The 23,781-nt window shown below is 39.0% G+C and overlaps 1 protein-coding gene across 1 annotated transcript in view; it reads left to right on the top strand.

Moving 5' to 3' along the window:
* Positions 1-23,781, top strand: part of LOC121341910 (VPS10 domain-containing receptor SorCS1-like) — a 256,711-nt gene that overhangs the window by 99,520 nt on the left and 133,410 nt on the right. The window contains exon 3 of the mRNA XM_041415866.1: positions 15,775-15,874. Within this exon, the coding sequence (XP_041271800.1) occupies positions 15,775-15,874 (100 nt within the window). The remainder of the gene's footprint in view (positions 1-15,774; positions 15,875-23,781) is intronic.

Here is a 23,781-nt window from a genome sequence, read left to right as displayed (position 1 = left end):
ATTTTTCCCATTAAGTTTTAACATGAAGTAAGATGCTAAATAAAATCAAAGGAATTTTATTTCATTCTCTTCAACAGTTCTGCTCTACTCTCATAAATAAAACATTCTCACAAAAAGACACTTATTTTAATATATTCTCACACTGCCACCCAGGCTGAGTTCCTTGACTCTCAGCAACCTCACACAGTGTTGATAACTTCATGGGACCACTGCTGTGCTGTGTGTGGATGAGTCAGCTTTCCATTTTCACAGCAGCTTTAGTTTTTCTTGCAAACACACATTAAAAACTCTGGCTTACTTTCTGAGGTTTGTCATGGTCCTCCCTCAGAGCAAAGTTGTCACCATTGCTGTGAGAATCCCTGTCACGTTCAACCATGGTTTACAATCCCTGACATAGCTGATTCTAGGTGGAAGGGCCTTCCTTGCAGAGCCTCCTCTTTGCACATTTTGTTTGCTCATTGTCTGTAATGAAGTTTAAAGAGCCAATCCAGTCTCAGCTGCACTCTATACTTGATTTTTCTTGCTTATAGTTGAGATTATCCAGGTTATTCCTTTTTCTTCCCTCTTTTGAACCAGTAAATTTTGCTGCACTGGAAATGTGCAGAATTTCAACTTTATTTTAATGAACTGCTGCTGGGAGAGTCTTTCCCTTTTTGAGCCCAATCACTTTGTCAGCTTGATTAGTCAAATTGCTGGTGAATCTATTACTCTTCTCCATAATCATGAGTATGGTTGCATTATTAAACATCTTTCTCTGTCCTACACACAAGCAGAGTTCAAAGGGCTGAAGGAGTGCACTACCCCATAATAATTAGTAGTACAGTGGCTGAGAGAGCTCTCTTCAGATGGAGGATGCTCCTAAATTGAAATTTTGTATTATTTGAGGATGGCTGCATCTCAGTGTTTGCCTTGCTGTAGAGGAGGATTTGCTTGGAACTAATTTCAGTGTATTGGTGGTTGCTGCAGAAACAGCCCCAGCTGTTGTTCTAATGCTTAGACAGCTACAGATGCATCAGTGCTTTAGCTGACTGTTCTGCTGAGTGCTGTCCTCTCTTTCCAACAAAACTTGGACCTCTCATATCTCAGAACTAAAAAAAAAATCTGCTCCTTCTGATGATCTGCAAGGAAATTCCATTCAGGAAAAGGTTTGCTTTGGCAGGATGGCATTTTCTAAAGTGAAAACATGTCTGAAGCATTTCCAAATGACCCTGCAAATGAATTAAATTTCAGTTTTATCCCTGAATTTTCAAACACTGTGTTTGTGTGTATGTGGCTCTGTTTTCTATTTTATTATGGTTTTATTGAGTTTTGTTACTTTTGTTTTTTTTTTTGTTTTTTTTTTTTTTTTTTTTTTTTTTTTTTTTTTTTTTTTTTTTTTTGTTTGTTTTTTTGTTTTTTTTTGTTTTGTTTTTGTTTTGTTTTTTTTTTTCCCCCCCAACCACTCTTTCTAGGCAGAAGCACAAACCTGTGAAGTAATGAAGATTGTTCAGGAAGTGTGACAGCACAAATGTCAAAAATATTCTTTGAGGCTTCTCCAGGACTCCTGAAGAACTTGGGAGTTGTCAGGGGAAATTTACACCACAATGAACTTACTTAGCTGTCTGGACAAACTTACTTGGCTGTCTAGACAAACAGAATTTCTGTTTTATGAGGAATTTTGCATTTTTGAAACTAGTAAAACCTGATAGTAAAATAGACTGTGAAACCTGTCACTAAATGGATGATGTCATTCAGCCAGCTACTAGAAAGGTTGGACAGATCCCTGGAGGATATTTTGATTTTATTCAGAAACTGTCACCTGATGGAGAGCATCCTTAGGGAAAATTTATTTTCAATGAAAAAGATCTACTAGGACATATTACATTCTTGTATGGATGCTACAGGAACAGGAGGTTACAGTCTCTGCTTTACTGTTGTAAAGTAAACATCAACAATGTGGGGGTACCACAAGATCTGATGTCACTGTGTTTTCTAGAGGTTCTGGTTCAAGGATTCACATGCTACAAGCACAAGCTTATTCCTGGTTTTCATTTGTGATGATTCCAGCTGTCACCAGCAGCAGCACAGAACTGGGCTACTGCTGAGAGTGCCACTGAGCCAGCATTACAGGTGTTGCCTCTCTGCTTATTGTGCTGCTCCTCTGGAAAGCCCAAATGTCTCTGGCAGGCACAGGAACAATAACAAATCCTCGTGGGATGCACACCCAATAACCCCTCTCTCACACAGAAAGCTGCTCCCACTGCATTCCTGTTGCTGCAGCAATTAGAAATAAGAAATCTGACTTGTTAGGGCTTGGTCAAACTGCCCCAGCTCTGCCTTCCCTACTTTCTGTGGGATGCTCTGGCCCCAGATATCGAACAGTGGGGCAGGAATAGTTCAGTTTGGCCACGTGGCTGAGCAGTCCTTGGGCTGGCTGAGGGAAGGCATCAGTGAAACTTCTCTCTTGGGTGCCTGACACTTTTCTATTTTCCTTTACATACCTCTTTTGAAGCCAGCCTGGAAAGTGTTTGCAGTTGAAGCAAGTGAAGCAAATTCTAATTTGTCTGGAATGGGCCCTCCTGTTAAATGTTAAACTGACCTTTTCAAGAGAAATTTACTTGATAGTTCTAAGTGAAGCCCTGCTTTAAGCTAAACCTGTCACTACAACATGATTAAAATCACTTAAATGTACATCAGTTGCACATATTATTAATGGAAATTGAAATCAGCCTAAATGGTAACCATAAATTTTAAAACAGGGGGAAGAGGATAGAGACAGAAAAACCCATGCATGATGTGAAGGTTAAGGTGCCTTATTCACCCAAAAATTAGATGAGCTGAACAATGAACTTAATTCTGAATCAGTGAAAAATCGCAGATGCTTTTTTCATGTATTTACTGTCCTCCAGTTCTCATCTATTGAAAAGGGAAATTCAGTGCATTTTTGGCAGGAATTTAACCTGTGAAGACATAGAAGGATCGATCACAGTTGTCTGGTCTTGTTTCACCTGCCACAGGACCTTTGCCCAACAAGTGATTAGAATTCTGGCAGTGTGGCAGGTGTGAAGGTGGGTGTGTGTAGGTGGTGCTGGAAGGGGGTTTGGGGCATACCTGTGATCCATGAATGTCTGCTCCCACTTGAACTGCACATTTTGACTCTTGCACCTGTTCTTGCCTCCTTCCCTTCCCCAGCCCCCAGAGGCACAGCTCCAGTGTTTGGCTGCCGTAGCAACTCTTACTTAAAGTGTCTGTTCTAATTGGGCACTAATAAATCAAAACTGAATTGAAGACCTTCCACTTACAGTCATTTTTCAATGACTTTCTATCACACAGCAGGATAGGACTTGGCAACCATCTCCCAGAGAAATGTCCAGGGACTTATGAAGGTCCTTTTTGAGGGTATAATCTTTATGTAGCTGTGTGACCTTTGTCATTCCATGTGCAAATCAAACCTTTTTGTAATTAATAACTCTTTTCTACCAGCCTTGGCTTTCACACAGGTGAAATTAGCATGGCTTTTTCATGCTGTTTTGGGACATTGGGGGTTTATAGGGCTTTTGTGGTTAAGCGTGGAATTTGGTAGCAAAGCTGTAATTTTTTGAGCATGTTAGAAGACACACCTTTATTAAGGGCATTGGTGGTGGCTGAGGATGACAGGTCTGTTATAAGAAGGTGGAAAGAATTTTCAGGTACTTGGCTGAGTTCCTGTTAGTAGCATTATTTTAATGACTAGATTGTATAATTAATGTCTTCATATACCCACATCTTTGGAAAAACCTTCTTTATCATTTTAATTCCAAATAAATTAAAAACAGGTGGCTTTTGGGGTAAATAAGTCTTCTGGTCAATTTTTTTTTTTTTAGGTTGTTCAGGAATGTGGGTTGTGAGTAGTGGATGAATCTGGCCCTTCAGTGAGGATTTTAGTGTCAGGGACTCTTTAAAGATGTTTTAATCTGCAGTCTTTATATTCTCACAAACAGAAAACTTATTTAAAATAAGATGTTGCTATGCAGGGCAAAATAGTAACCTGATCTTGTGTAAGATGTTTCTTATATGGAATTTACAGCCAAGCTTTAACTTACTTTTATCCTTTAACTTACTTTTATCTTTTACCACTAACATAAAAGCAAATCCCATTTTATCTGTAGCTGGTGCTGACTTAAAGATGACTTTCAAACTCAAAGAACCCGAAGAGCTCATTTCTGGACTGTCAGCCTGCCATTCCTCTCTGCCCAGATGCCAGTGTATCAGCTTGCTAATAGACTGTTTGAACATCTCACCTTGACCACAGCTTGCTCTATTCTTAACACACAGCACAAGCTCCTGACCATTTTTTCTGCAGAGTGATAGGGAGCATGCATTCTCTGCAGGCCTGGAAAACAGTATTAATCTTCTGCTGTATACTTTCATTTCATTTCCTGTAAAAATCCATCTTCTGCTACTGGAGTTGACCTAAGGTTAGATGTCAGAGGAACAAATTGCTGTCACCTGCTCCATACCCCAAGAGTAGCTATAAATAGCAAGCTTTATAACCCCACTGATCCTTGAGATACACAGTGATAAATATGCTTCTACCAACGAAGAGGAAAAAGGTAAAGCTGCGTGGCTCTCTCTGGGTGTTCTCTATTTTTTGCAGCTGACACAAATGGTAAATCTGCATCTCTCAATTTGCTTTAAAAACAGTAACACTCATTGTATTTGTCTGCTTAAAAGCATTAATTAGCAATTCTTGAGTAGAGAAGTCCAGTAGCACAGCTTTTACATCCAGAAATAACAAATTCTTTCTTAGGTGCTGTGGTATGCTAAGAGTCGAGCTAGCAGGTTAATGTGTTCAGTGCTTGGACTCAGAGAATGAATTGAAAACCTTTCCAGTAGAGCAATTTTCTTCTGGGAAATGCAGCATTATTCAGATAAGTCTTCTGCAATATTTTAAAAATTAAATCTTGACAGAAAATGTAGGAATAATCTGAAACTGAAAGTGTGTTTCATTTTGATTTTTCTCCTTGTTTCATCTGAGCTTTTTTTCCTGTAGGGTGACAGCCAGACTGTGTTATAAAATATTCAATTGAACGGATAATGATAACGCTGGTACCAGTGAAATGAAACACTCTGAATTACTGGTTTTTTAATTTAATCTCTTTCCCTCCTGTATTCTTACTCCATCCAGTTTTTGGGAATAATGATATTTTAAAGTAAGGCAAAAAAAAAATAGTATTGCCTAAGGGATTGCATCTTCCAACTAACTTTAGTATGAGTTAATGCATGAAGCACATTTTTAGCTGGTTTTAAAATGCTACTGGTCCTTGGGAGTTACTCCATTATAACAACTAAGGAGCTCGGACAGTGATTTTGACAATAATGTCTTGGGCTGTCTGAATCTTTTAAGCTTTCTAGCTGTTGATTTGCACTGGCAGGATAGAATGAAGATTGCATATTGTGTTGCAAATGCTTGGATAGTGCTAGCCAGAAAATCTTTTCTCTGGCTTTTAGTATATACCCTGCAGAAGACCTGCAATGCATTTATGGCACAGTAAAACTGCTCCTTACTCTTAATTGGAGGTGGGATAAAGTGGCTTTCTGGATGTATAATGTGGCTGTGGATGCTAAGGCAGCTCTGCTGAACAAGTGTATCAAACTTTCTAACTGAGCTCAGCCTGCTGTGAGGGTTTTTTTAGGGAAGCTGCAATGACCTTAGTGTTATGATGGGGTGGGAAGTGTAGGACATGTATGGTTGTCTCATCTCCCTGATTAATGGAAAAGCTTCCTGTTGCTCTGCCCTCAAGCTACAAAATCCATTAACCACCCCTTGGGGTGCCTGAAATTTATTCTGGCCATTACCATCAATTAGAAAGTTAATAGTGTGATGATTGCTGGGCTCCAGTCCTAGCTATTTGTGTGATTTACATCAGACTGGGGTGAAAATGGGATGAATCAACACTCAAGGAACCACTTTATGAGCAAGAATTTGGCATTAAGGGTGTGCTGATGTCAGTATGCCCCTGTAAACATATGGCAAGAAGAATCATAAGTCATTCTCAATCCTAATTTAAAAGGCAGCTTTTGATTTAAACATATGGAAGAATGACTTGAATATCCAGCACAGCTAGGCTGAGATTTCTTTCACTGATGACCATAAGCCTTGAGAGAGACTGAGCCTGCAGGAATGGCTGCATTCTGAGTTGCAGTGTTCATACCTCCTGATGAAGGAAGGGCAGCAATTTGCATCCTACCTGCTTGTTTGTTTTGTCAAATGAATCAGGTGAACAAGATCTTCCAGACTGGTGCTCTTCCACTTGTATTCCACTGATCCCCCAAAATTCCCTTAAGGTAACAAGGAAAAAGCCTGTTGTCAGTAAACTTTCATTCCTTTCTTCTGGGTCTCTCACTGAAAATAATATTGTAATGGCAAATGTAAAAATATTGAAAGCCACTACTATGGACTTAGGGACAGAGGAAATGCATGGATCATACACACCATCAGATGAGTGAGCATCAATAACCTGTCAGCTTTTGGTACGTATTTGATATTTTATTTTTGGTGTATATTAATTAGCTGCCAAAAATTAGTGGAGTTACTGGTCCTTCCCATATGCATCCAGATGCTGTGGCACAAAATGAATCATAAGAAGAGCAGGAGAGATGGCACTGATGTTTCAGCCAGAGCACCACTTGAGCCAGCCTCTTGAGCCTTTCCCTGAGAGGGTCAAGTGGAGGTCTTGCTTTGATGGCTGCTCCTTTGTTTCTCACTGCTGGCTTTCACCCAGCCCTGGATTAGAGCAGCTAAAGGGGTTGTGATTGCCAGCCTCCCTGTGCTGCTCTTGACTTCTGCTCCTTCACTCAGTGAGGGACTGGAGATGAGTCTTTGAGGCCACAGGGAGGTGAGAAGCTGAGAGAGAGTTTGAGGGGGAAAGTTCTGGAAAGGCACCCTCTCTGCTGCTCAGGCAATGCAGAGGGAACACCCAGTTCCTTCCCCTTACTCAGTGGCGAACGCCAGCCTTGCTGCGACTCTGGGAGCCATGCAAAATAGGTGGTAACTCCACAGTTATTTTTTCAAAGTCTCTTGACATCCTATCCCCTTTTCCAGAGCCAGTCATGCAAGTGGTCACTTGGCACAGCAGAGAGGGGTTCCAGAATGTAGCTGAACCCCAAAATGGTGTTGCCCATAGGAAATAGTGAATTTACAGTACACTCCTGCAAAACAGTGCCTTGGAAACACTTCCAGAGCAGAGTCCAGTCAAATCTCAGTGCATTATTTTTCAAACAACAGCTTTGTATGCTTGAAAGAAAAATCTTCATGTCTTGCTTTCTGACAGCAGAGATCCTTCTGACTTCATGGAAGCAATTGCTTCCAAGCAAATGCAAATTGATAATTGAAGCTATCCAGTTCCATGTTTATGATGGTTTATGATCTACACAGTAAATAGTTTGGATTTACATGAGAATGTGATCAGGATCTGATCTCTGATCAGCAGGCAGAGGAGTGGGGAATCTGACTTTTGGTTTTATCAACTGCCAGAACCTTCTGTTCTCAGCCTGCTGACATGAGAAACCATTACACTGTGCAGTTACTGATCTAACAAGATGAGACGGACATTTAAAATGAGAGAAGCTGTAAAAGGGAGGAGGGGAAAAGTGCATCATTCCCATCTAATCCAAATTTGATCTTTTTTCAAGCTAAAAATATTTGATGTTGCTCTTTTCTTTGGGTATCCAACCTTTATGTGGCAATGTCTCTGAAGCCTGAAGATAAAAAGCCTTTCTCCACAATAGAATGGAATGTTACTTCTGCTATAAAAGGCAGTGGCATCAGAAACTGATGATTAAAAAGTCCTTTAATGATATCTTACAAGCATAGAATGTCTCTGTATTTTTTCACATGGAAGTTTCTTCTGACTTATGCTATTCCATGGCTAGTTTGGTAAGATAGGAGGATCTGAAGAGGAATTATGCAATGGAATACATGGCACCAGAGTTAAAACAGATACATCTATACTGATGCTTTAGCTTTACCTCATTATATTTTTGATTCTGTACTATTGATTTTGTGTGCCACAGACTATTTCCTCTCTAGGTTTTATTTTCCAGTGAATTCACCAGGTGTCTCTAAAAAAGAGGCTGAGTGAACAACATGGATTAGTTTGTTCTAAGGGTTGTTCACTATGGCTTGTACAGATGTGATTGATCTCTGCAAAGAATGCTGTGCTTTAGCAGAATAGATATCAGCCAGTCTTTAGCAGTTCAGAGAGACAAGGTTTGCATCACAGCAAGAGCAGTGCAGATCAATTCAGGTGGATAATTCTGATCTCAGGACAAGAGTACTTAAGCCTATTCAGCACCATTGTCCAAGCTTTCAGGTGATAAAAAAGCACTTACAAGACTTGGAGCCTCATGCTTGGGCAGTTGCAGAGACTTTATGTCAACTTTCAGTCCTGCCAGCCAGGTGTTGTGTTTTAACCCCAGCTGGTAGTGAGGCACCATCCAGCTGCTCTCTCACTCACCCCCCACCCCAGTAGGATAGGGAGGAGAATCAGATATAAAACCCCCAAACTCATCCCTTGAGATGAGTAAAGTTATTGAAACAAAGTAAAATATAACAATTATAAGGGAGAGAGGAGAGGGGGGAGAAGAGAGAGAGGTAACCCCAAAGAAAAACAAGTGATGCACAATTCCACTGATTACCACCTGCTAGCAGACACTAAATTGTTCCCAAACTTCCCCTGCCTTTCTTCCAGACAGGTAACTTCCCCAGTTTATATAAACCTGGCACGATGGTTAAAATATCCCTTTGGCCAGTTTGGGTCAGCTGTCCTGGCTGTGCTTCTTCCCAGCTTTTTGTGCACTTTCTTACTGACACTAACTAGTCCTTAACTTTGCATATGCCCCATTCAGACACAGCCAAAATGTTTCTCTGTTACCAACATTATTCTCATGCTGAATCCAAAACAACACTGCACCAGCTGTTAAGGAAGAATGAGCTCTGTCCCAGCCAAAGCCAGGATAATGGTTCTCATTTGTGCGCTACCCTAATTATTAGGAAAATTCTTCTTTTCCCTGTCCTTGCATTTAACAGTCATAACTCTTGCTGCTGTCTAATGCTGTGCATTATGGTATGAGTGGATTTGCTCTTCTCTCTTGTCAACTGGGAACTCTTGCTTGTTCATCATAACTGGCCATTTCCTTCACCTTTCATCTGACACAGATAAGGGGAAGAAATAGCCTCACCCTGGTTGCACAATTTCCTTTCATCCCATACAACCTGTCTTGTCTCCTATTGGAATATTCCCGCCATCATCATGCCATGACTTCTGAAGCAATTGACCAAATTCTTGTTGACCTTGACAGAGGAACAAATATTCCCTGCTTCCATGAGTTGGTAACCTGAATTACTAGCTCTCCACTGGAACAGCATGGAAGACAAATTAGGCAAATTTATTTTTCTTGAACCATTACTTGAAGGAGAGACAAGAAACTCTGTGTCACCTGCAAATGATGTCTCATGGCCCTCTCACTCCCCTATATTCTTTCTTTCTGAATTGGGTAAAGTTTTGAAAAATTATCCAGTGCAATAGGTAGAATGGGGATTTATGGGTGATAAAATATGAACTGCTTCTCCTGCTTGTCACATCTTTAAATTATTTATAGCAATAATCAGCTGAACTATATTAAGCCAAAATTACAAGAAATTTGAGTGTGTAGGTTTCTGTTAATTTACATTACTCCAAATAAAAGTTGATTGAAAATGAAAAGAAGAAAATTGAATTACTTTAACTGATTATGCAGAGAAATGTCAATTTAATAGTTTCCTATTGTTTCTTTGTATTTTACTCCCTCTCCAAGTCTTTTTGGTGGCTTCTGCAGCTGGGAAACCTTATTTTATGATGAGGAAATTCTTCCCATGAGTGGAAAAATGAGTGGAATTCTTCCCATGAGTGGAAAAAAAAAATACACATTTCATTAAACTCACAGAAATTTATGACTTAATTTTCAGTAAAACCTACAGTCACAGCTCAGACTGGAAAAAATATTTTCAAAATGGAGGTTTGAATATCTTCTGAAATGCCTGTTTAAACTGTTCTTAATTTTGTACTTCTTTGTTTTGCCATTGATAGCAAGATTTCTTCCAGTCCTTATTTAAACTCACAAAACCCCAGAAAATTTTAAACTGTCAGGATGGAATAGGAAGATGGTGGAGCCTGAGGGGACTTGAATTTGGCTCTGTCACAGACTTCCTTCAAATGCAGGATTAGTTATCTAGTCTTTCCCTCTGTTTCCCCACCTAGGCAGTGGGAACAGTACTATTTGCCAATCTGCTGAGGGCCTCATGAGAATAAAAAATAATCAGAAATGTGTTCACTTAGGAAGTGAGGCATGTGGGTCCCTTGAGTTTTGAAATACCTTATTTTTCTTTATGCTGGAGATGTCAAAAGTTTAATTTCAACTGGCCTGGACAAATTTGAAGTGTTTTATTTAAAGAAATGCTGACCAATTGTTTGGCTTGGCACTGCTGTCAGACCATTGCCCTCTTGAACCAAAGTCTTACAAAGCTCTTATGAAGCTCTTTTCTACGTGGAAATTTTGTCCAAGGACACAGAACTTACTGTGTTTGCATCTTGGGATTGCTCTTCCAGGTGGAATTGTATAACTCTATTCAAAATGTGTCAGTCTCCATGAGCTAAGCAAACAGATCCCATTAGAAATGTGAAGAGCCTTGGGGAATTATTTATACAATGAATTAAAATGACAGACAGTGGTGAGAAGTGTCTGGGTGGAGCAAGGTAAAAGCACAAATAACTTTCTAAGAAAATAAAGAATTTTAAAAAAAGTTTCACCCTGAAAAACTGAGATCAGGCATTATTACTTACTGGAAAAAATAGCAGGGTCACACATGAAGGAGTTAAATCAAAAGAGGCATTAGACCAGAAGTGATTTCTATCAATGTCTTGTGAAGGGCTTAACAGGAGGAACATGTGAACATAAATGGCCAGCTGTCGAAGAAGACTTTGACATTATTAGCTTTTGTGAAACATGGTGGTGTGGCAAAAATCAATGGGAAGCTTTACTACCTGGCTATGAAACCAAAGTAAAGAGTTTCAATTTAAGGGATGAAAGAATAGCACCTCAACCTCAAAGTCTCCCCAGAAAAAAAGAGTTCAAAGGTCAACAACTCTACAGCAGAGATTAAAAATGGGCCTAAAACACTGCATCCAGGAATACAAATTTGCTCCAGAATTATCAGCTCCAGTATTTTTTGCATTCAGACATGAAAGATCATTTTTAATGTCTTAATTATTGCTTTATTAAAAAACTTGTTCATTTGAAAGCCTTTTATAAGTGCAGCCTGTGGCTCTGCATTCTGCCTTCTGTGATGTGAAAGGCTTCTTTCCAAAAATCTGCTCTTGCAGAAATTAATACGATTGCAACTGGCAAATCTTGTGCTCACCTGGCCATTCCCTTTGGAGGCAAACCAGGTGGCAAACTCAGTTATATGTGAGGTTGGAACACAAGATCTAATAGTCATTGCTTAACTTAAAAATGCCTGGCTTGTGCCAGGGGTAAATTCGTGTACAGAAGGAGCAGAAGGCCAGAGCCCATCTCTCACTCTGCTCCTGGTCAGGACAGGCTGTCCTGCTCTGCTGCTCACAGACCACATTACAGGTGCTTCTGCTCCTGGCTGCTACTTGGACCATGGTTAGAGCAGCAAATTAAACTGTGGAGGGAGGAGGGGATAAGGACATGAAATGCAGAGTTCTCATGGTGGACCTGGGGGAAGCAGTCACGTTAATATGTGAAAACCAGGCGTAACTGGTGGGAAAAGAAAAAAAAAAAGGTAAATGGTGCCAATTAAAGTGATTGCTTCTTAATGATGTACGTTATAACAAGTAACTTAATCTGTTAACATGGGAAGAAAGCTGTACTCAATTAGCAGGAGACATGAGACAGCTTAAAGTCTGCAAGTAATGGTTTTCTTTTGTTCTCACTGAGTATTCTGGAAATATCTTGATGCAAAAAAAAAAAAAAAAAAAGCCCTCCTGACCAAATGAGCAACACTTCAGTTCTTCAAGTCTTCAGCACCTTATGTATAATAACTAGGGGCAGCCTTAAATTTGTAACAACAACAACTTGCTAGGGAATTTATTTAATCTATATATTCAAACTGACAGTACTCTGAATGTCAGTCTGTGCTTCTTGAGAAAGAAGAAAATTTCAATAGGGTTCATGTTGCTGGTTGATTCAGAATGCCTATTATAATTGTGAAATATTGGTAGGAATGGATTGAGATATATTCATGACAGTAGGTGGATTAATGGAATTCAGTGACTTTATTTAAAATGTGCAGGAGTTTATTATAATACTGTAATAGAAATGTCATTTACCCTGACGGGAGGAGAGGGAAAAGCCCTGTCAATGAATAATAATGAAGTTATTTAAATGTCAGCTTTCTTGCAAATAGTTTGCAAAACAGAAATTATTCTACATGTTTCTAGTTTTGTTTTAATTTATTACTGGGAAGGCCAGAGCTTCAATCCCACAATTCTGGTACATTTTTATACTGTGAAATGAGCTAGTAACATGAAAATGTTTATCTTCTTGCATTGTCTTCTGCTTTACTGAAAAATAGGGAGTTTGTTTTAAACAGCTACTAGTAAAATTTAGGATTTAATGATAGCAATTACAACTAATATGGTGGGACAGGTGTGAAGTTCAGAATTGAATCTAGATTCATTTATTTTCTGAATGTTACTCTTCTACTGTCATCTGCATTTCAGTGACATCCACAATGTACCACTCGCATCTCCCTTCTCCCCCCAACCACTTTGAGGCACCATTGCAACACACGTGTCTACACAAGACACAATAAAATAAGATTTACTGTTCACTCATGTACATATAGTTACTCCATTAGCTGTAGCTGTTTAGAGGGCATAGTGTATTTTTGTGTATTCAGCTCTGCAGGTCTTGGGTTTAGTGCTTTACAATGATTCCTCCAGGCATTTCCTTGCTCATGTTATACAGATGGACTAAAACTGATTTCTCTCTGCAAAACTTCAGAGGAGCAGCCTTCCATACAGAATGTGGAGATGTTGGTTGCTGTATATCCTTTCCCCTTCAGATAACTGGGATTGGATTTGTTGATCCTGCTCTGTCATTAATGCCTGCACCCTGCTGAGGTGCATCTGTCTTTTGCAGCTCTTCCAGGTTAGGCTGGCTTCCTGGGCCATCCAATGGCTGATGTGTTTTTATGGGTTAGGAGTCTCATGCTGCTTTATACACCCATTTAATAAGACAAACAAAGCTCATTATCTAGGCTGCTAATCAGTGCCTGCTTGTATACATTATATATATATATATATACACATATATATATATATATATACACATATATATATATATATATACACAAATGCAGGGTGGTCATATGCCTGGGTTAGATCCCAGCAGAGATCTCCCATGTATGCAGTGTGTCCTTTGATATAATTATTTTTTCGCACTGCTCTGCAAATGTTTATATTACCATTTCTTTGTGGTAAAACACTTATGGATGCCTATCTGACTTGTATATATAACATCTTCCTCCCACCCCCCGCCCCTGTTAAAATTAAGGGTAATTATGAAATGGTAGAAAAGAAAAAACTGGTAAACGGAAAGTTAGAAGGACTAGCTATTGTCAGTTTAGAACACAATAATGAGAGTAAGATCTAAGAGTAGCTCCTTTGATTGCTTGTGAATTCGTTCCTCTGAAAGGAAAAAAAGATGTTTTTCTAAGCTTTTAAATCTTTTGGTTTCTTTTATGGATGTTGACAGAAGCACACGCTTCCATCTGTATAGAGTGTTACCTGTAAATAAAGCTGTGAATGCAAAACAATTGCCTAGAGATTTGAAGTAAGAAGTGGCTGGCAATTCTGAGATTACCATTTGCAATAGGCTGTTGACATAATTTTGCCTGTGTTGTGGCAGGGGTACTGGCTGCCTTTCTTGAACAATTTCAAAGCAAGTTTTATGTCTCAGATATTTTTTTCTCCTCTCCCATTTTGAATTCATTGTCACTGGTATAAGAAAAAGCAGCATTATTTTGTTAATGTATTTTTCCTAGCTTAGCAAGTCAGATTTAGTCCTTACTCTCTTTGCATCTCTTTGTCAGCTGAAACCTCACAAAGAGTAGCTTTTGGGGTTTAGGCAGAGGGCAGCAGAAGTACTAATTTGTGATAAGACTGGGTGGTGAGGTGGGGCAAGGTAACAAAGGGGAGATGCAGTCCTTGGCCAGGCTGTGTTCAGCACCCTGCTGTGGATCTCCTCACCTGGATTCTGGATCATCTCTGAAATATTTGGTAACAGAAACAACCAGCACAGAATCCTACTCCTCAATCCTCTGAGGAAATAGCTCAGTTAGTTTATATGTGCTCCTGAGAGAGATGACCTTATAAAGGGAAAGATCAGTCAGCAGCTGAGAATTTGACGTTAATGTTCTAAACACCAAAGGTCATACATGCACACAGGAGGGCGTGTGTTTATTGGAGGGAAGGAGAAAGCTATAGACATAAATCATAGGGCAGTTGTTATATGAGCAGGCAGATATGTGCAAAGGGTTCTATAAAGTTCCTAAATAGAAAGACTCAACTTTAATGCAGATTCACGTTTTAGTGCAATTCATCTTTCATGGATAAAACCCTAAGCTGCTGCTTTCTTCTTTTATTCATGTACTGATTGCAAAATCTGAAATCCCAGAAGCTATAATATGAATGTAGGTATGGTACTTGATTTAGAAATGTTCCACCCTCCATATTCCAGAAAAAAAATAATAATAAAAAAAAAAGAAAATAAGCATTAAAGGTCTTAAATGCCTTTGTGAATTTAGCCACTGTTGCCCTGATAGGAGAGAACCTGAAAATAATGAGTGCCAAGATTTTACTTCAGAATGTCTGGTTTTGCAGTGTTTAGCAAAAAGGAAAATTCATGTTACTGCTTTCAAGTGAAGATCTATATAGGCCCATTTGTACATGTTAGAGATGACCTACAGGAATATGTTATGCTTTTGAATGTCTGTTACCCAGATTCATGTCCCTTTCTGCAATTTATGGATGCCAACTCTGCTGGGCTGGGCTGATTATCTAAATCCCTGGGATCCTGGGACAGAATTCATGCAAGCATGAGCTGCATAATGAATAAAACCTCTGCTGATGATTTATCTTGGTTCCAGTCACATGTTAAGAGTAAGTCCTACAGGAACACAAGGCAGTCTTACTTGTTCACTGTCTTTGTTCTTCCCCAAGACATGCAATCAGTGTTTTTCTGGGCAACCCTAATTTCAGAAATATTTTATTTTCTCTATGGTGGCTTTTAAAGCAAGAGTAAAGCACATGTGTCCATCCTTTCTGCTAGCCAGTGTTAGAGAAGCTACTTTGGACTGTGCTGAGATGAACCATCTTAACAAAACCAGTCCAAGCTTGGAGTATATGATGAATTGATAATCTTAGTCTCTTGCTGTCTGCTATCTGGCATTTCTGACAATCATTATCTTCTGTATGCAGAATGTAGCATTTCTTATTGTGCATGTTTAAGATGCTTTGGGAAGATGCTGGTTGAATTTTTCCTAATCTAATTTAAATGCAAATTATAAACACGCACATGATGCTGTGTGTATATAATTAAGTATCATTATATACTACATGAATCATTGAAAAAGCTCTGGAGAACCATTCTGCTATTTAAAGCATGACTTATATTGAAAAGCTGCCAAGTGACTTGTGGTTTTATGATTAAGTGTTTGTACTTACAAGAATCTCTCTTGAATTGTAGGTCAACAGATTATGGGACAACATATGAGAAACTGAATGATAAAGTTGGTCTGAAGACTATTTTGAGCTACTTGTATGTTTGTCCAACAAACAAACGTAAGGTAGGTGATGATGTGTTGGCTCATTTTACCTTTATGAGGCTATTTCTGCCCTGGACATCTCTTCTAATTTCCTCAATAACTGTTACTATTTAAGTAGCAGGAATCTCTCTGTCTCTCTTGCCTTGGAAAAAATGTGTTACTTTATCAAAATATAACCCAAATTGTACCACCTATACCACTTACCAGTAATGCTTCAGGGAAGGATGGCTATTAAATGGACAGGTACCATGCATGTGATTGTTTGCTTACCTTCTGGATGGTGTTGATTTTGTTCTCTGGAAGAGAGAGAGACTTGTTAAAATGGCAGAAATGCATCTACAGTGGCCAGATTGTATGTAACATTATTTGTCTTCTAAGTGCTCGCAAAGGTGAACTGAACAGGATTTGACAAATTCCTGCAGAGAAAAAGCCTTCGAAGCCCAGAAGGTTTTAATCATTCAGAGACCCTAGTGACTAACACTTTACTATGAATTTATAATGCTGACATATTCATGAAGGGAATCTGGATGCCTTCTTTGAGATAAATTTTTGACAAAATTTTTTGTTTTCTACTCTGTGTTTTTCAGTCCTTGTGCATAGTTTGAGTCACTACAGGTAAAGCTGAATTGCATTGGCAGAAAATGTTAGTAGACTCACCTGTAAAGAAGACTGGGTGTGTTTGGGTGGCTGAGGTCACTATAATGCTCTTCTCACTATACTGAAACAATTATGTGTTCTTTAAGACAGACTGTGAAAGATAGAGGGAGCTGTCCTAACCAGAGAGGACAATGCTTAGCAGTTTAAATTGCAATTAAATGGCCACAAATTAGTGGAGAGATGTCATCTCATTGACACTGGCGCTTAAGAAGATATGAAGCTTTTCTCTAGGGGCTGAAGAATGAAATTATCAGATCGCTTAAATGTCCTTCAGCAAGCCAAGTGCAGTGTGGCACTGGGAGCCTTCATCACCTCTGGCTTCATCCTGCACCCTCCCACTCCCTGCCCTGCTCTGCCACCCTTGTTTGTGTAGCCATCTGGTGAGCTGGATCCAGGACTGACCTGCCTGAAAACTAATCCCTTTCCAGCTCAAAAACTAAGTAGATGGAAGGAAAAAGCTTTCAGGCAGAAGTGTGGAACTATCTTTTCTGGCAGAAGTCTGCTGTAACATTGGCCTGTAGTCAACATGATCCAGTGCCAGAGGAAAGCTGCAACACCTGGGATGAGAGGACCTAGGTAATGGTCTAGTGGAAATATTGAATTTTTCAATGTTTATTTTAGGAGGAGCAGAGTTAGGCTTGCAGGGAGAACTTATGGAGGCCACCCTTATGCTGTCTGTTTCTGTAGAACATCAGGCCATTTTGTCAACAAACATTTAATTTTAGAACCCAAATAGTCCCCCGAGGCTAAGAGGGCATGACATGTTTCCACACTAATACTTCTACAGGGAAAGCGAAAATACTGAAGCTCAAGGTCTTTATTATACTTGCCGTGGAATGAAAAGCTGAAGGAAACCTATTTAAAAATTTTGCCAAGGAAGAATCTATGTCTCTCCTAAGACCTGATCCACTCTTCTCCCCTGAAACTCTGATAACACTTTGAGAAACTCTGATCACTTTGAAAATTGCATCTTGTTTCAGCAATGTGGGCTGGGTGGATAGCTGCAAAAATACTTCTAAAATTTAGGACTCAAGTACTCTAAACTCCATTAATTTTATAAACACTGCTGCAGTTAGTGTTGGGCAAATGCTAACTGTGTTTTCCCTAAATATTAGTTGTATGTGGTGATTACAGACTACACCTGCAGCCTTCAATGTCCTTTGTTCCACAAGGCCTTCCTCAGCAGAGAGAAAAGGCTTCTTCAGTAGTGGAAAAGAAAATGGTGCATTTTTCATCTTGAAGTTATTAGATGAGAGACCTTGCTATAGCAGTGATCCCTAAGGGGGGTCAGCACGTACCTAACTTACTGAAGTTGCCTTGTTTTGGAAAAAAAAAATTAGCACATATTTAACTTTTAGGAGTAGTTCCATTGAAACAGAAGGTAAATTTTGAACTTAGCTGACTCAGGATTGATTGCTTGTAATGAAAAAAATCAAGTGTACCATTTATGTAAGTCTTGTCTCTTCTTTGCAAAGCAGAGCACTTAGAACAGTGAATGGTAGATTGCATGTAATTGGATTTATTAAAGTAATTGATAGATTTGTTCATGAATTTCTGATTATTTTCACATTCTGGAAATGAACAAACAACATCATGTTGAATAAATTGTTTGTTGTAATTTATTTGCTCTTCTCCATCTAGAAAAAAAAAATGGGCCTATAAATACCCAGTATTTGCAGAGCTTCCCACAGCCCATGCATGCCAATTTATTTCTAAAAGCTTTTGACTTCCAATTTGTGTCTCTTTATTGAACAAAATTAAATCTTTTAACCAGACATCACAGGCAATGTCATATTGCAAAAGGATGCTTGGGAAAAAAAAAAAAAAAACTAGAACAAAGTCAATCATTATTTACAATTTAAACTGGTGACCTATTGCTGTTGGTTGGCATTTTTCTGAATTACAATATTTTCCAAAGGAAATGACAGAATGTGGTTACTTATAGTGATGTATAAGTCCTGGCAAAGAGAAGTGGAAATATTTTTTAGTTTTCTTTCCTTTTACTGAATTACTGTGCTACCTGGTTGTATGACAGATAACACAGATCAGAGGGTAAAAAATGTACCACATGGATCTTGCCAAAGCCACAGAGCCTGTTTGAGTATTTGTCAACAAGTCTCCAGAAGAGATATGTGCAATGTGCAATAAATCCCTAGGCTTAGGTATGTCAACATTGGTTTATTTGTTAGGTTCACAGAGCCTTCTGTGATGAGAAAGAAAATTACTTGAATGCTTCTACATGAAGAAATACTGTTTGGGAATAATGCTGATGGGTTACAAACTAAACTAAAATATAAATCCAAGTAGATACCTTGAAATTCTGTTTTCACAGAAGTGTGTCATTCATTTTCCTAGAAAGTCACAAGCACTAAGCTTTGCAGTCTTTCTCTATAAAAAACTTTCAGATAGGTTGTTTTTACTCATTGCATGGAAAATCATAGGCATACACACATAAAAAGTGAATGGATCATGGTGGAGACTCCAGAATTTGTTTAACTGGAGGTTTTCTCTGACTCAGGAAGTGCTGCTGGCTAATTTAGGTGCTGGATCCTTGTAGGAGCACACTGTGTTCTCTGCAAAGAGCCACTTTGTGCAGCCCATTCGTTCTTTGTACTTTCCAGACCCCTGTATCTGTGAATCTTCAGTTAATTAACAAATGCTGGGTGATAGCATCTGCCAGTGACTTTTATGCTATTAATAGGACTAGTGCATCAGATATTTCCCATGGGTTTGCAGTTTTGTGGTAGTGTTTGTTTGTTTGTTTGTTTTGTTTTATTCTCTCCCATTCCACAGGCCTGCTTTGATTTCTTTTTTTCTTTAGTCCTCCAACTGTTCAGATTTTAATTGCTGTGTGGAACAGTGTTAATTTTTTTTTTCTCTCTTTAAAGATGAATGGATTACAGATGCCTTCCTCTTCCTTGATATTCACTGCTTGTGTTTATCACCTTTATCACAGTGTGTTAAGCATTGTCCTGTTGAGTGTGTAGCACCAAGATAGCAGATATTTATTGTAAATAAAATTGCTTGTGTTTCAATGCTGGCTAGATCCCCAACTGCTTCAAATTTATTTATATTATGAGTTTTTAATGAAAGGAAATTAAAGGAATGGCAGCCTAGCCTTCTGTTCTTTCTAGCATTGGCTGGTAGTTCTGCACAGAATAGTTGGCAGAAGTTTCTATTAGTCAAGACAGTAGAAAATTTACCCTTGTTAGCTGAAATGGGAATGATTGATTGCTACTTTCTGTCCTCTGGTATTAGGCGAGTTGATTTGCTTTAGGGAATTTCTGTTTGTGAAATGTAAACTGCCCCCTTGTACAAAGGGTAAGACCTGGAGCTGTGTGCTTTACACTTGCCTTTGTACCCACTCTTCTAAGGGTTGTGGAAAATGTCCACAGAGGTGAACAGTTCCACCTGGCATTGCTGTTTCTCAGGACTCTGCTTATCTTCAGTTGCTAAAATCAGTTTGGGAACAATTCTGAAAATTCTATTCCTGACCTGCCTTGCTATGGAAACTTTCAGAACTCTGATGTGAGGGCAGGTGTTGATGTTTCAGTCAAGGAAAAAGTTATTTCCATCTGTGTCCTCCTTGTAGCCTCTGTAAATCTTGGTGTGAAGGCTTTCAGTTTGTACTGGAGAGGTTAGAGCTCAGCAGAGCTCTGAGCACACCTCACTGTGGACTAAGTCAATCCTGTGGTGGTCAAGGGATGGCATCTTTAGCAAATTAGGCACAGTGGGAAGGCAGCCTCTGTCAGTCATGCCAGTAGCACATTGTGTGATTGCTGAGATAAAAGCAATTATTTTCTTGTTCTCCTCTTTTTATTTGGAAGGAAAGGTCCTTGTTAGCTGCAGGCTGTAAGTCCAGCCTTCAAAGAGACAGTCATGAGAGACCAAAAAGGCATATGTGCATGGTTGGAATTGTTTGGGGTGTTTTGGTTGGTGTTTTATTGCATTTGGGTTTGTGGGGCTTTTTTTTCTTTTTCTTTTTTGTTTTTTTTTGCATTCTTTTTTTTTAAAGTGTTATAGTGAACAGGAGATTTCAAGAGGATGTTCACTGAGAATGTTTTTGTACTTTTTTAAAGGGAGGAACCACCTTGTCCTGCAGCATTTAGGAGATCAAAACATAAATTCGTTCAAATGGAAACATCTGTTTGGATTAAACGCTGTATAACATAGGATGGTGCATGAAATGTCTCCTATGCTGTGACCACAACTAATGATTCTTTATAGCCTCATAATTTGCTTCAGAGAGAGTATTTGTTTGCTAAATACAGTGATCTAAATCTGTTTCATTCAGCAGTTTGAGCTAAAGATTCCACCACATCTGAAAATGGTTGAAATCCTGAACCTACAAGAGATTATCTTGGGCTGCAGGGGTGGTTCAATGGATAGCACTGTACACATACAAACAGTTCAGTACCCATGGGAAGAGGGATGTCTCACACTGAGAATTAAGAAGGCTTTAATTTTCTGCAGTTCAGCAATAATGATGGATTAAGTCGACTGTTTTACAAGCCTTTGGTGGTCGTAACTGGAAAATCTGATAATCTTGGGATGTCCTTGGGTTAATGCAATTGCAGTTTTCACTTTTGCTTGTAATACCTTTAGATTCAAGAGTAATTCTAGCTGTGAACCAGATAAACAAGTATAGACTTTATTTCCATTCAGAAGAGTGTCTTTTCTGCCTCCCATCTCACATGCAAACAAGGATAACTTTTTCCTAGTTTAGAAAGGTGGATAGTTGCTCACATCTGTTGGATATGATCTGGCACTCTCTGGAGACAGTGAAGATATGTCACTGTAAAGCTGGTGCTGTCTTTAATACCGAGTTAATGGGGAAACAAATAATTAACAATCATTAACATCCATATTAACAAACTGAAGGCAGAGCCTCATCTTTCAAAGTGAATGTTTTTGCTTTTGAAGTGTCTGGCAGAATCTGCTACCAAACTTTCTGATTCATGGCTGCAGTACATGACGGCTCTCACAATAGCCATTACACACAAAGCCCTTGCCATCACTCTACATCCATATCTCTTCTTGGATATGAAGTGAAATCAAAGCCCATTTATTCCACTTCTGCTCTTGTAAGCCTATCAAATATAGTGGCAGTTTTGACATTTCCTCACTCAAAGTAGCACTACAGTATGCTTTTGTGTCTCACAGAAGTCTCCAAGGGCACACTGGGTGTTGAAACTAATGATAGGGAGGTACAAGCGACGGAATTCAACTTCAGAGTTTCAAAAGTGTTCTTTCCCTTGTGAGTCTGTTCTCTGTTTTCTGTAAAGTGGACAATTAAAATTTATGCAAGATAATCTCTTGTTGAATGTCCTTCAATTCTTTTATCCCCTTCTAATTCCTCTGTGTTTCACCAAATACTCTGGAACAGATAATACCCCTTTTGGCAAGGAAGGATACATGCCAGCAGCTTAGAGAGCACAGGAGCAATATGTTGTTAGTTGCAGGCCATATAGAGGCAGCTGGGATTGATGGCAGAGCAAGAACAGACCTGTCATAGCTTCAAACTTGTAGCTCCATCCATTTCCGTAAGTAAGACAGGCTGTTTAAACCAGGAAGAAAGCCAGTTGCCATAATACTGATTTTTTTTTTCCCTAAGAAAAACTGGTCCCAAGTGGTTGAAAATCAGTTTGTTCAGTGTCCCATGAAGCTGGGCTAAAAATATGGATAGCAGAGTTTTTTTTTCTGTTACCTTCTGGGTTTTGAGGTATTAAAGATACATAACTAAATCTCTTTTATCTCCTTTCCCTGTTGTGTCGTGGTAGGAACATACTTTTTTGGTCATAAAATTTGGAAGTTGTCTTCACAGTGTATATCTTTGGAAGTTCACCTTCAAGGGAAAAAGAACATGATACTGTGACATAACCATGCAATGGCTGTTTTGTGGCACTTTGGAAATGAATAACATAGTGAAATGTAAAAAAAAACAAAATGTTTTTTGAATACTGACCACTCAACCCTCCCTTGCAAGGCCTGCAGCAAAGTAGTAGCTGTTAATTGGCAGATTGTGTAATCTGTAGGGCATGTTTGCCAGCAGATTGCAACTGCTCACTCCTTCTGCAGTCTAGATATGTTGCTATGCAGAAATGAAGGATGAAATGACAGGATACTCGAGGGTTTTGCCTTCTGTCTAGCTGTGCTTGGAGTACAGGGAGAAGAAAGTGAAGAAAATAAACAAGAAAAATATTCTTGATTATTAAACTTCTGATTGATAAGAGCTAGTAAATGCAGAGAGAGGGGAGTGATGGCAAAGATTAATGGATGTAATTAGAAAGCCATCTCCTGCTAAGAAAATGTGGAATTTGACTTGTATGCAAATAACATGAGAACTGGAGACCAACAAATGATGACTCATATATCAAATTAAGAGTAAGAGGTCCTTGAGGAAGCAGTCAAGCTTCGTGGAGAAAATGGGAGTAATTAAGTATCTGGTATGAAAAAGATATTGCAAAACCCATGAATGGTCTTTTCCTTTTGGTGCTACTAAGTGAAAGGCTTAGGTTTCTTGTTGCAAGGACAAAGAGATTTTCCAGCACCAGAATAATGATAATAATAAAAATGAGTCAAATTTAACACAAGCCAGAGAATTCAAGGGTCAAAACTGTCTGAAAATAAGGCACTGTAATCTGTTGTGTCTTTTGATTCCCATCTCTCCACCTCTTTCTCAATAGCAGTCAAAAAAGGAATTAAAACATTTAGGAAAGGCATATAACTTGGGGAGCAAGGAAAATACAATGCTTATCACAGCTGTGAGAGCAATGGCATAGGGAGGCTGTGGGTGGGAAGAAACAGAATTAATTCTATTTCTGTCTGCCACGACGTGGCTTTCAGATGGGCATGGGTCTCCCACAAATTTGCACAAAATCAGTTTTTCTGTGGAGGAATCTCTTCTACCATGTTCAGAAGGACTGAAATGTCGTCACTGTTTCTGTAAAGGTAAATATTTTGGGGATAAGTGAGGGAAAGCTGTTGAGGGAGGAGAGCAATAATAATGGCAATTGTTGGAGGCAGTGCTGAGGGTGGTGTTGAGGTTGGCATTAACCAAGTAGACCAAAATATGTTCACAAAGAACTATCAGAGGAGTTCTTGCTATGTATTCTGATTCAGTAGGTCAAACCCTAGACCACTGTTTCCTAAACATTTTTTCATGGATGAGAGAGTGAAATCATACCATGGTGAATATTTCAGGTCACACTTGTACCTTCACAGTGTTTCTGTGCACATTTGCTAAGAAGAACATGTGAGGATTTGAGAGA

Source organism: Onychostruthus taczanowskii, unplaced genomic scaffold (genome assembly GCF_017590055.1).
Source record: "Onychostruthus taczanowskii isolate IOZ18803 unplaced genomic scaffold, ASM1759005v1 scaffold5, whole genome shotgun sequence".
Lineage (NCBI taxonomy): Eukaryota > Metazoa > Chordata > Aves > Passeriformes > Passeridae > Onychostruthus > Onychostruthus taczanowskii.
The sequence above is the reverse complement of the archived record's forward strand: the minus strand, read 5'-3'. Positions and strand labels throughout refer to the sequence as shown.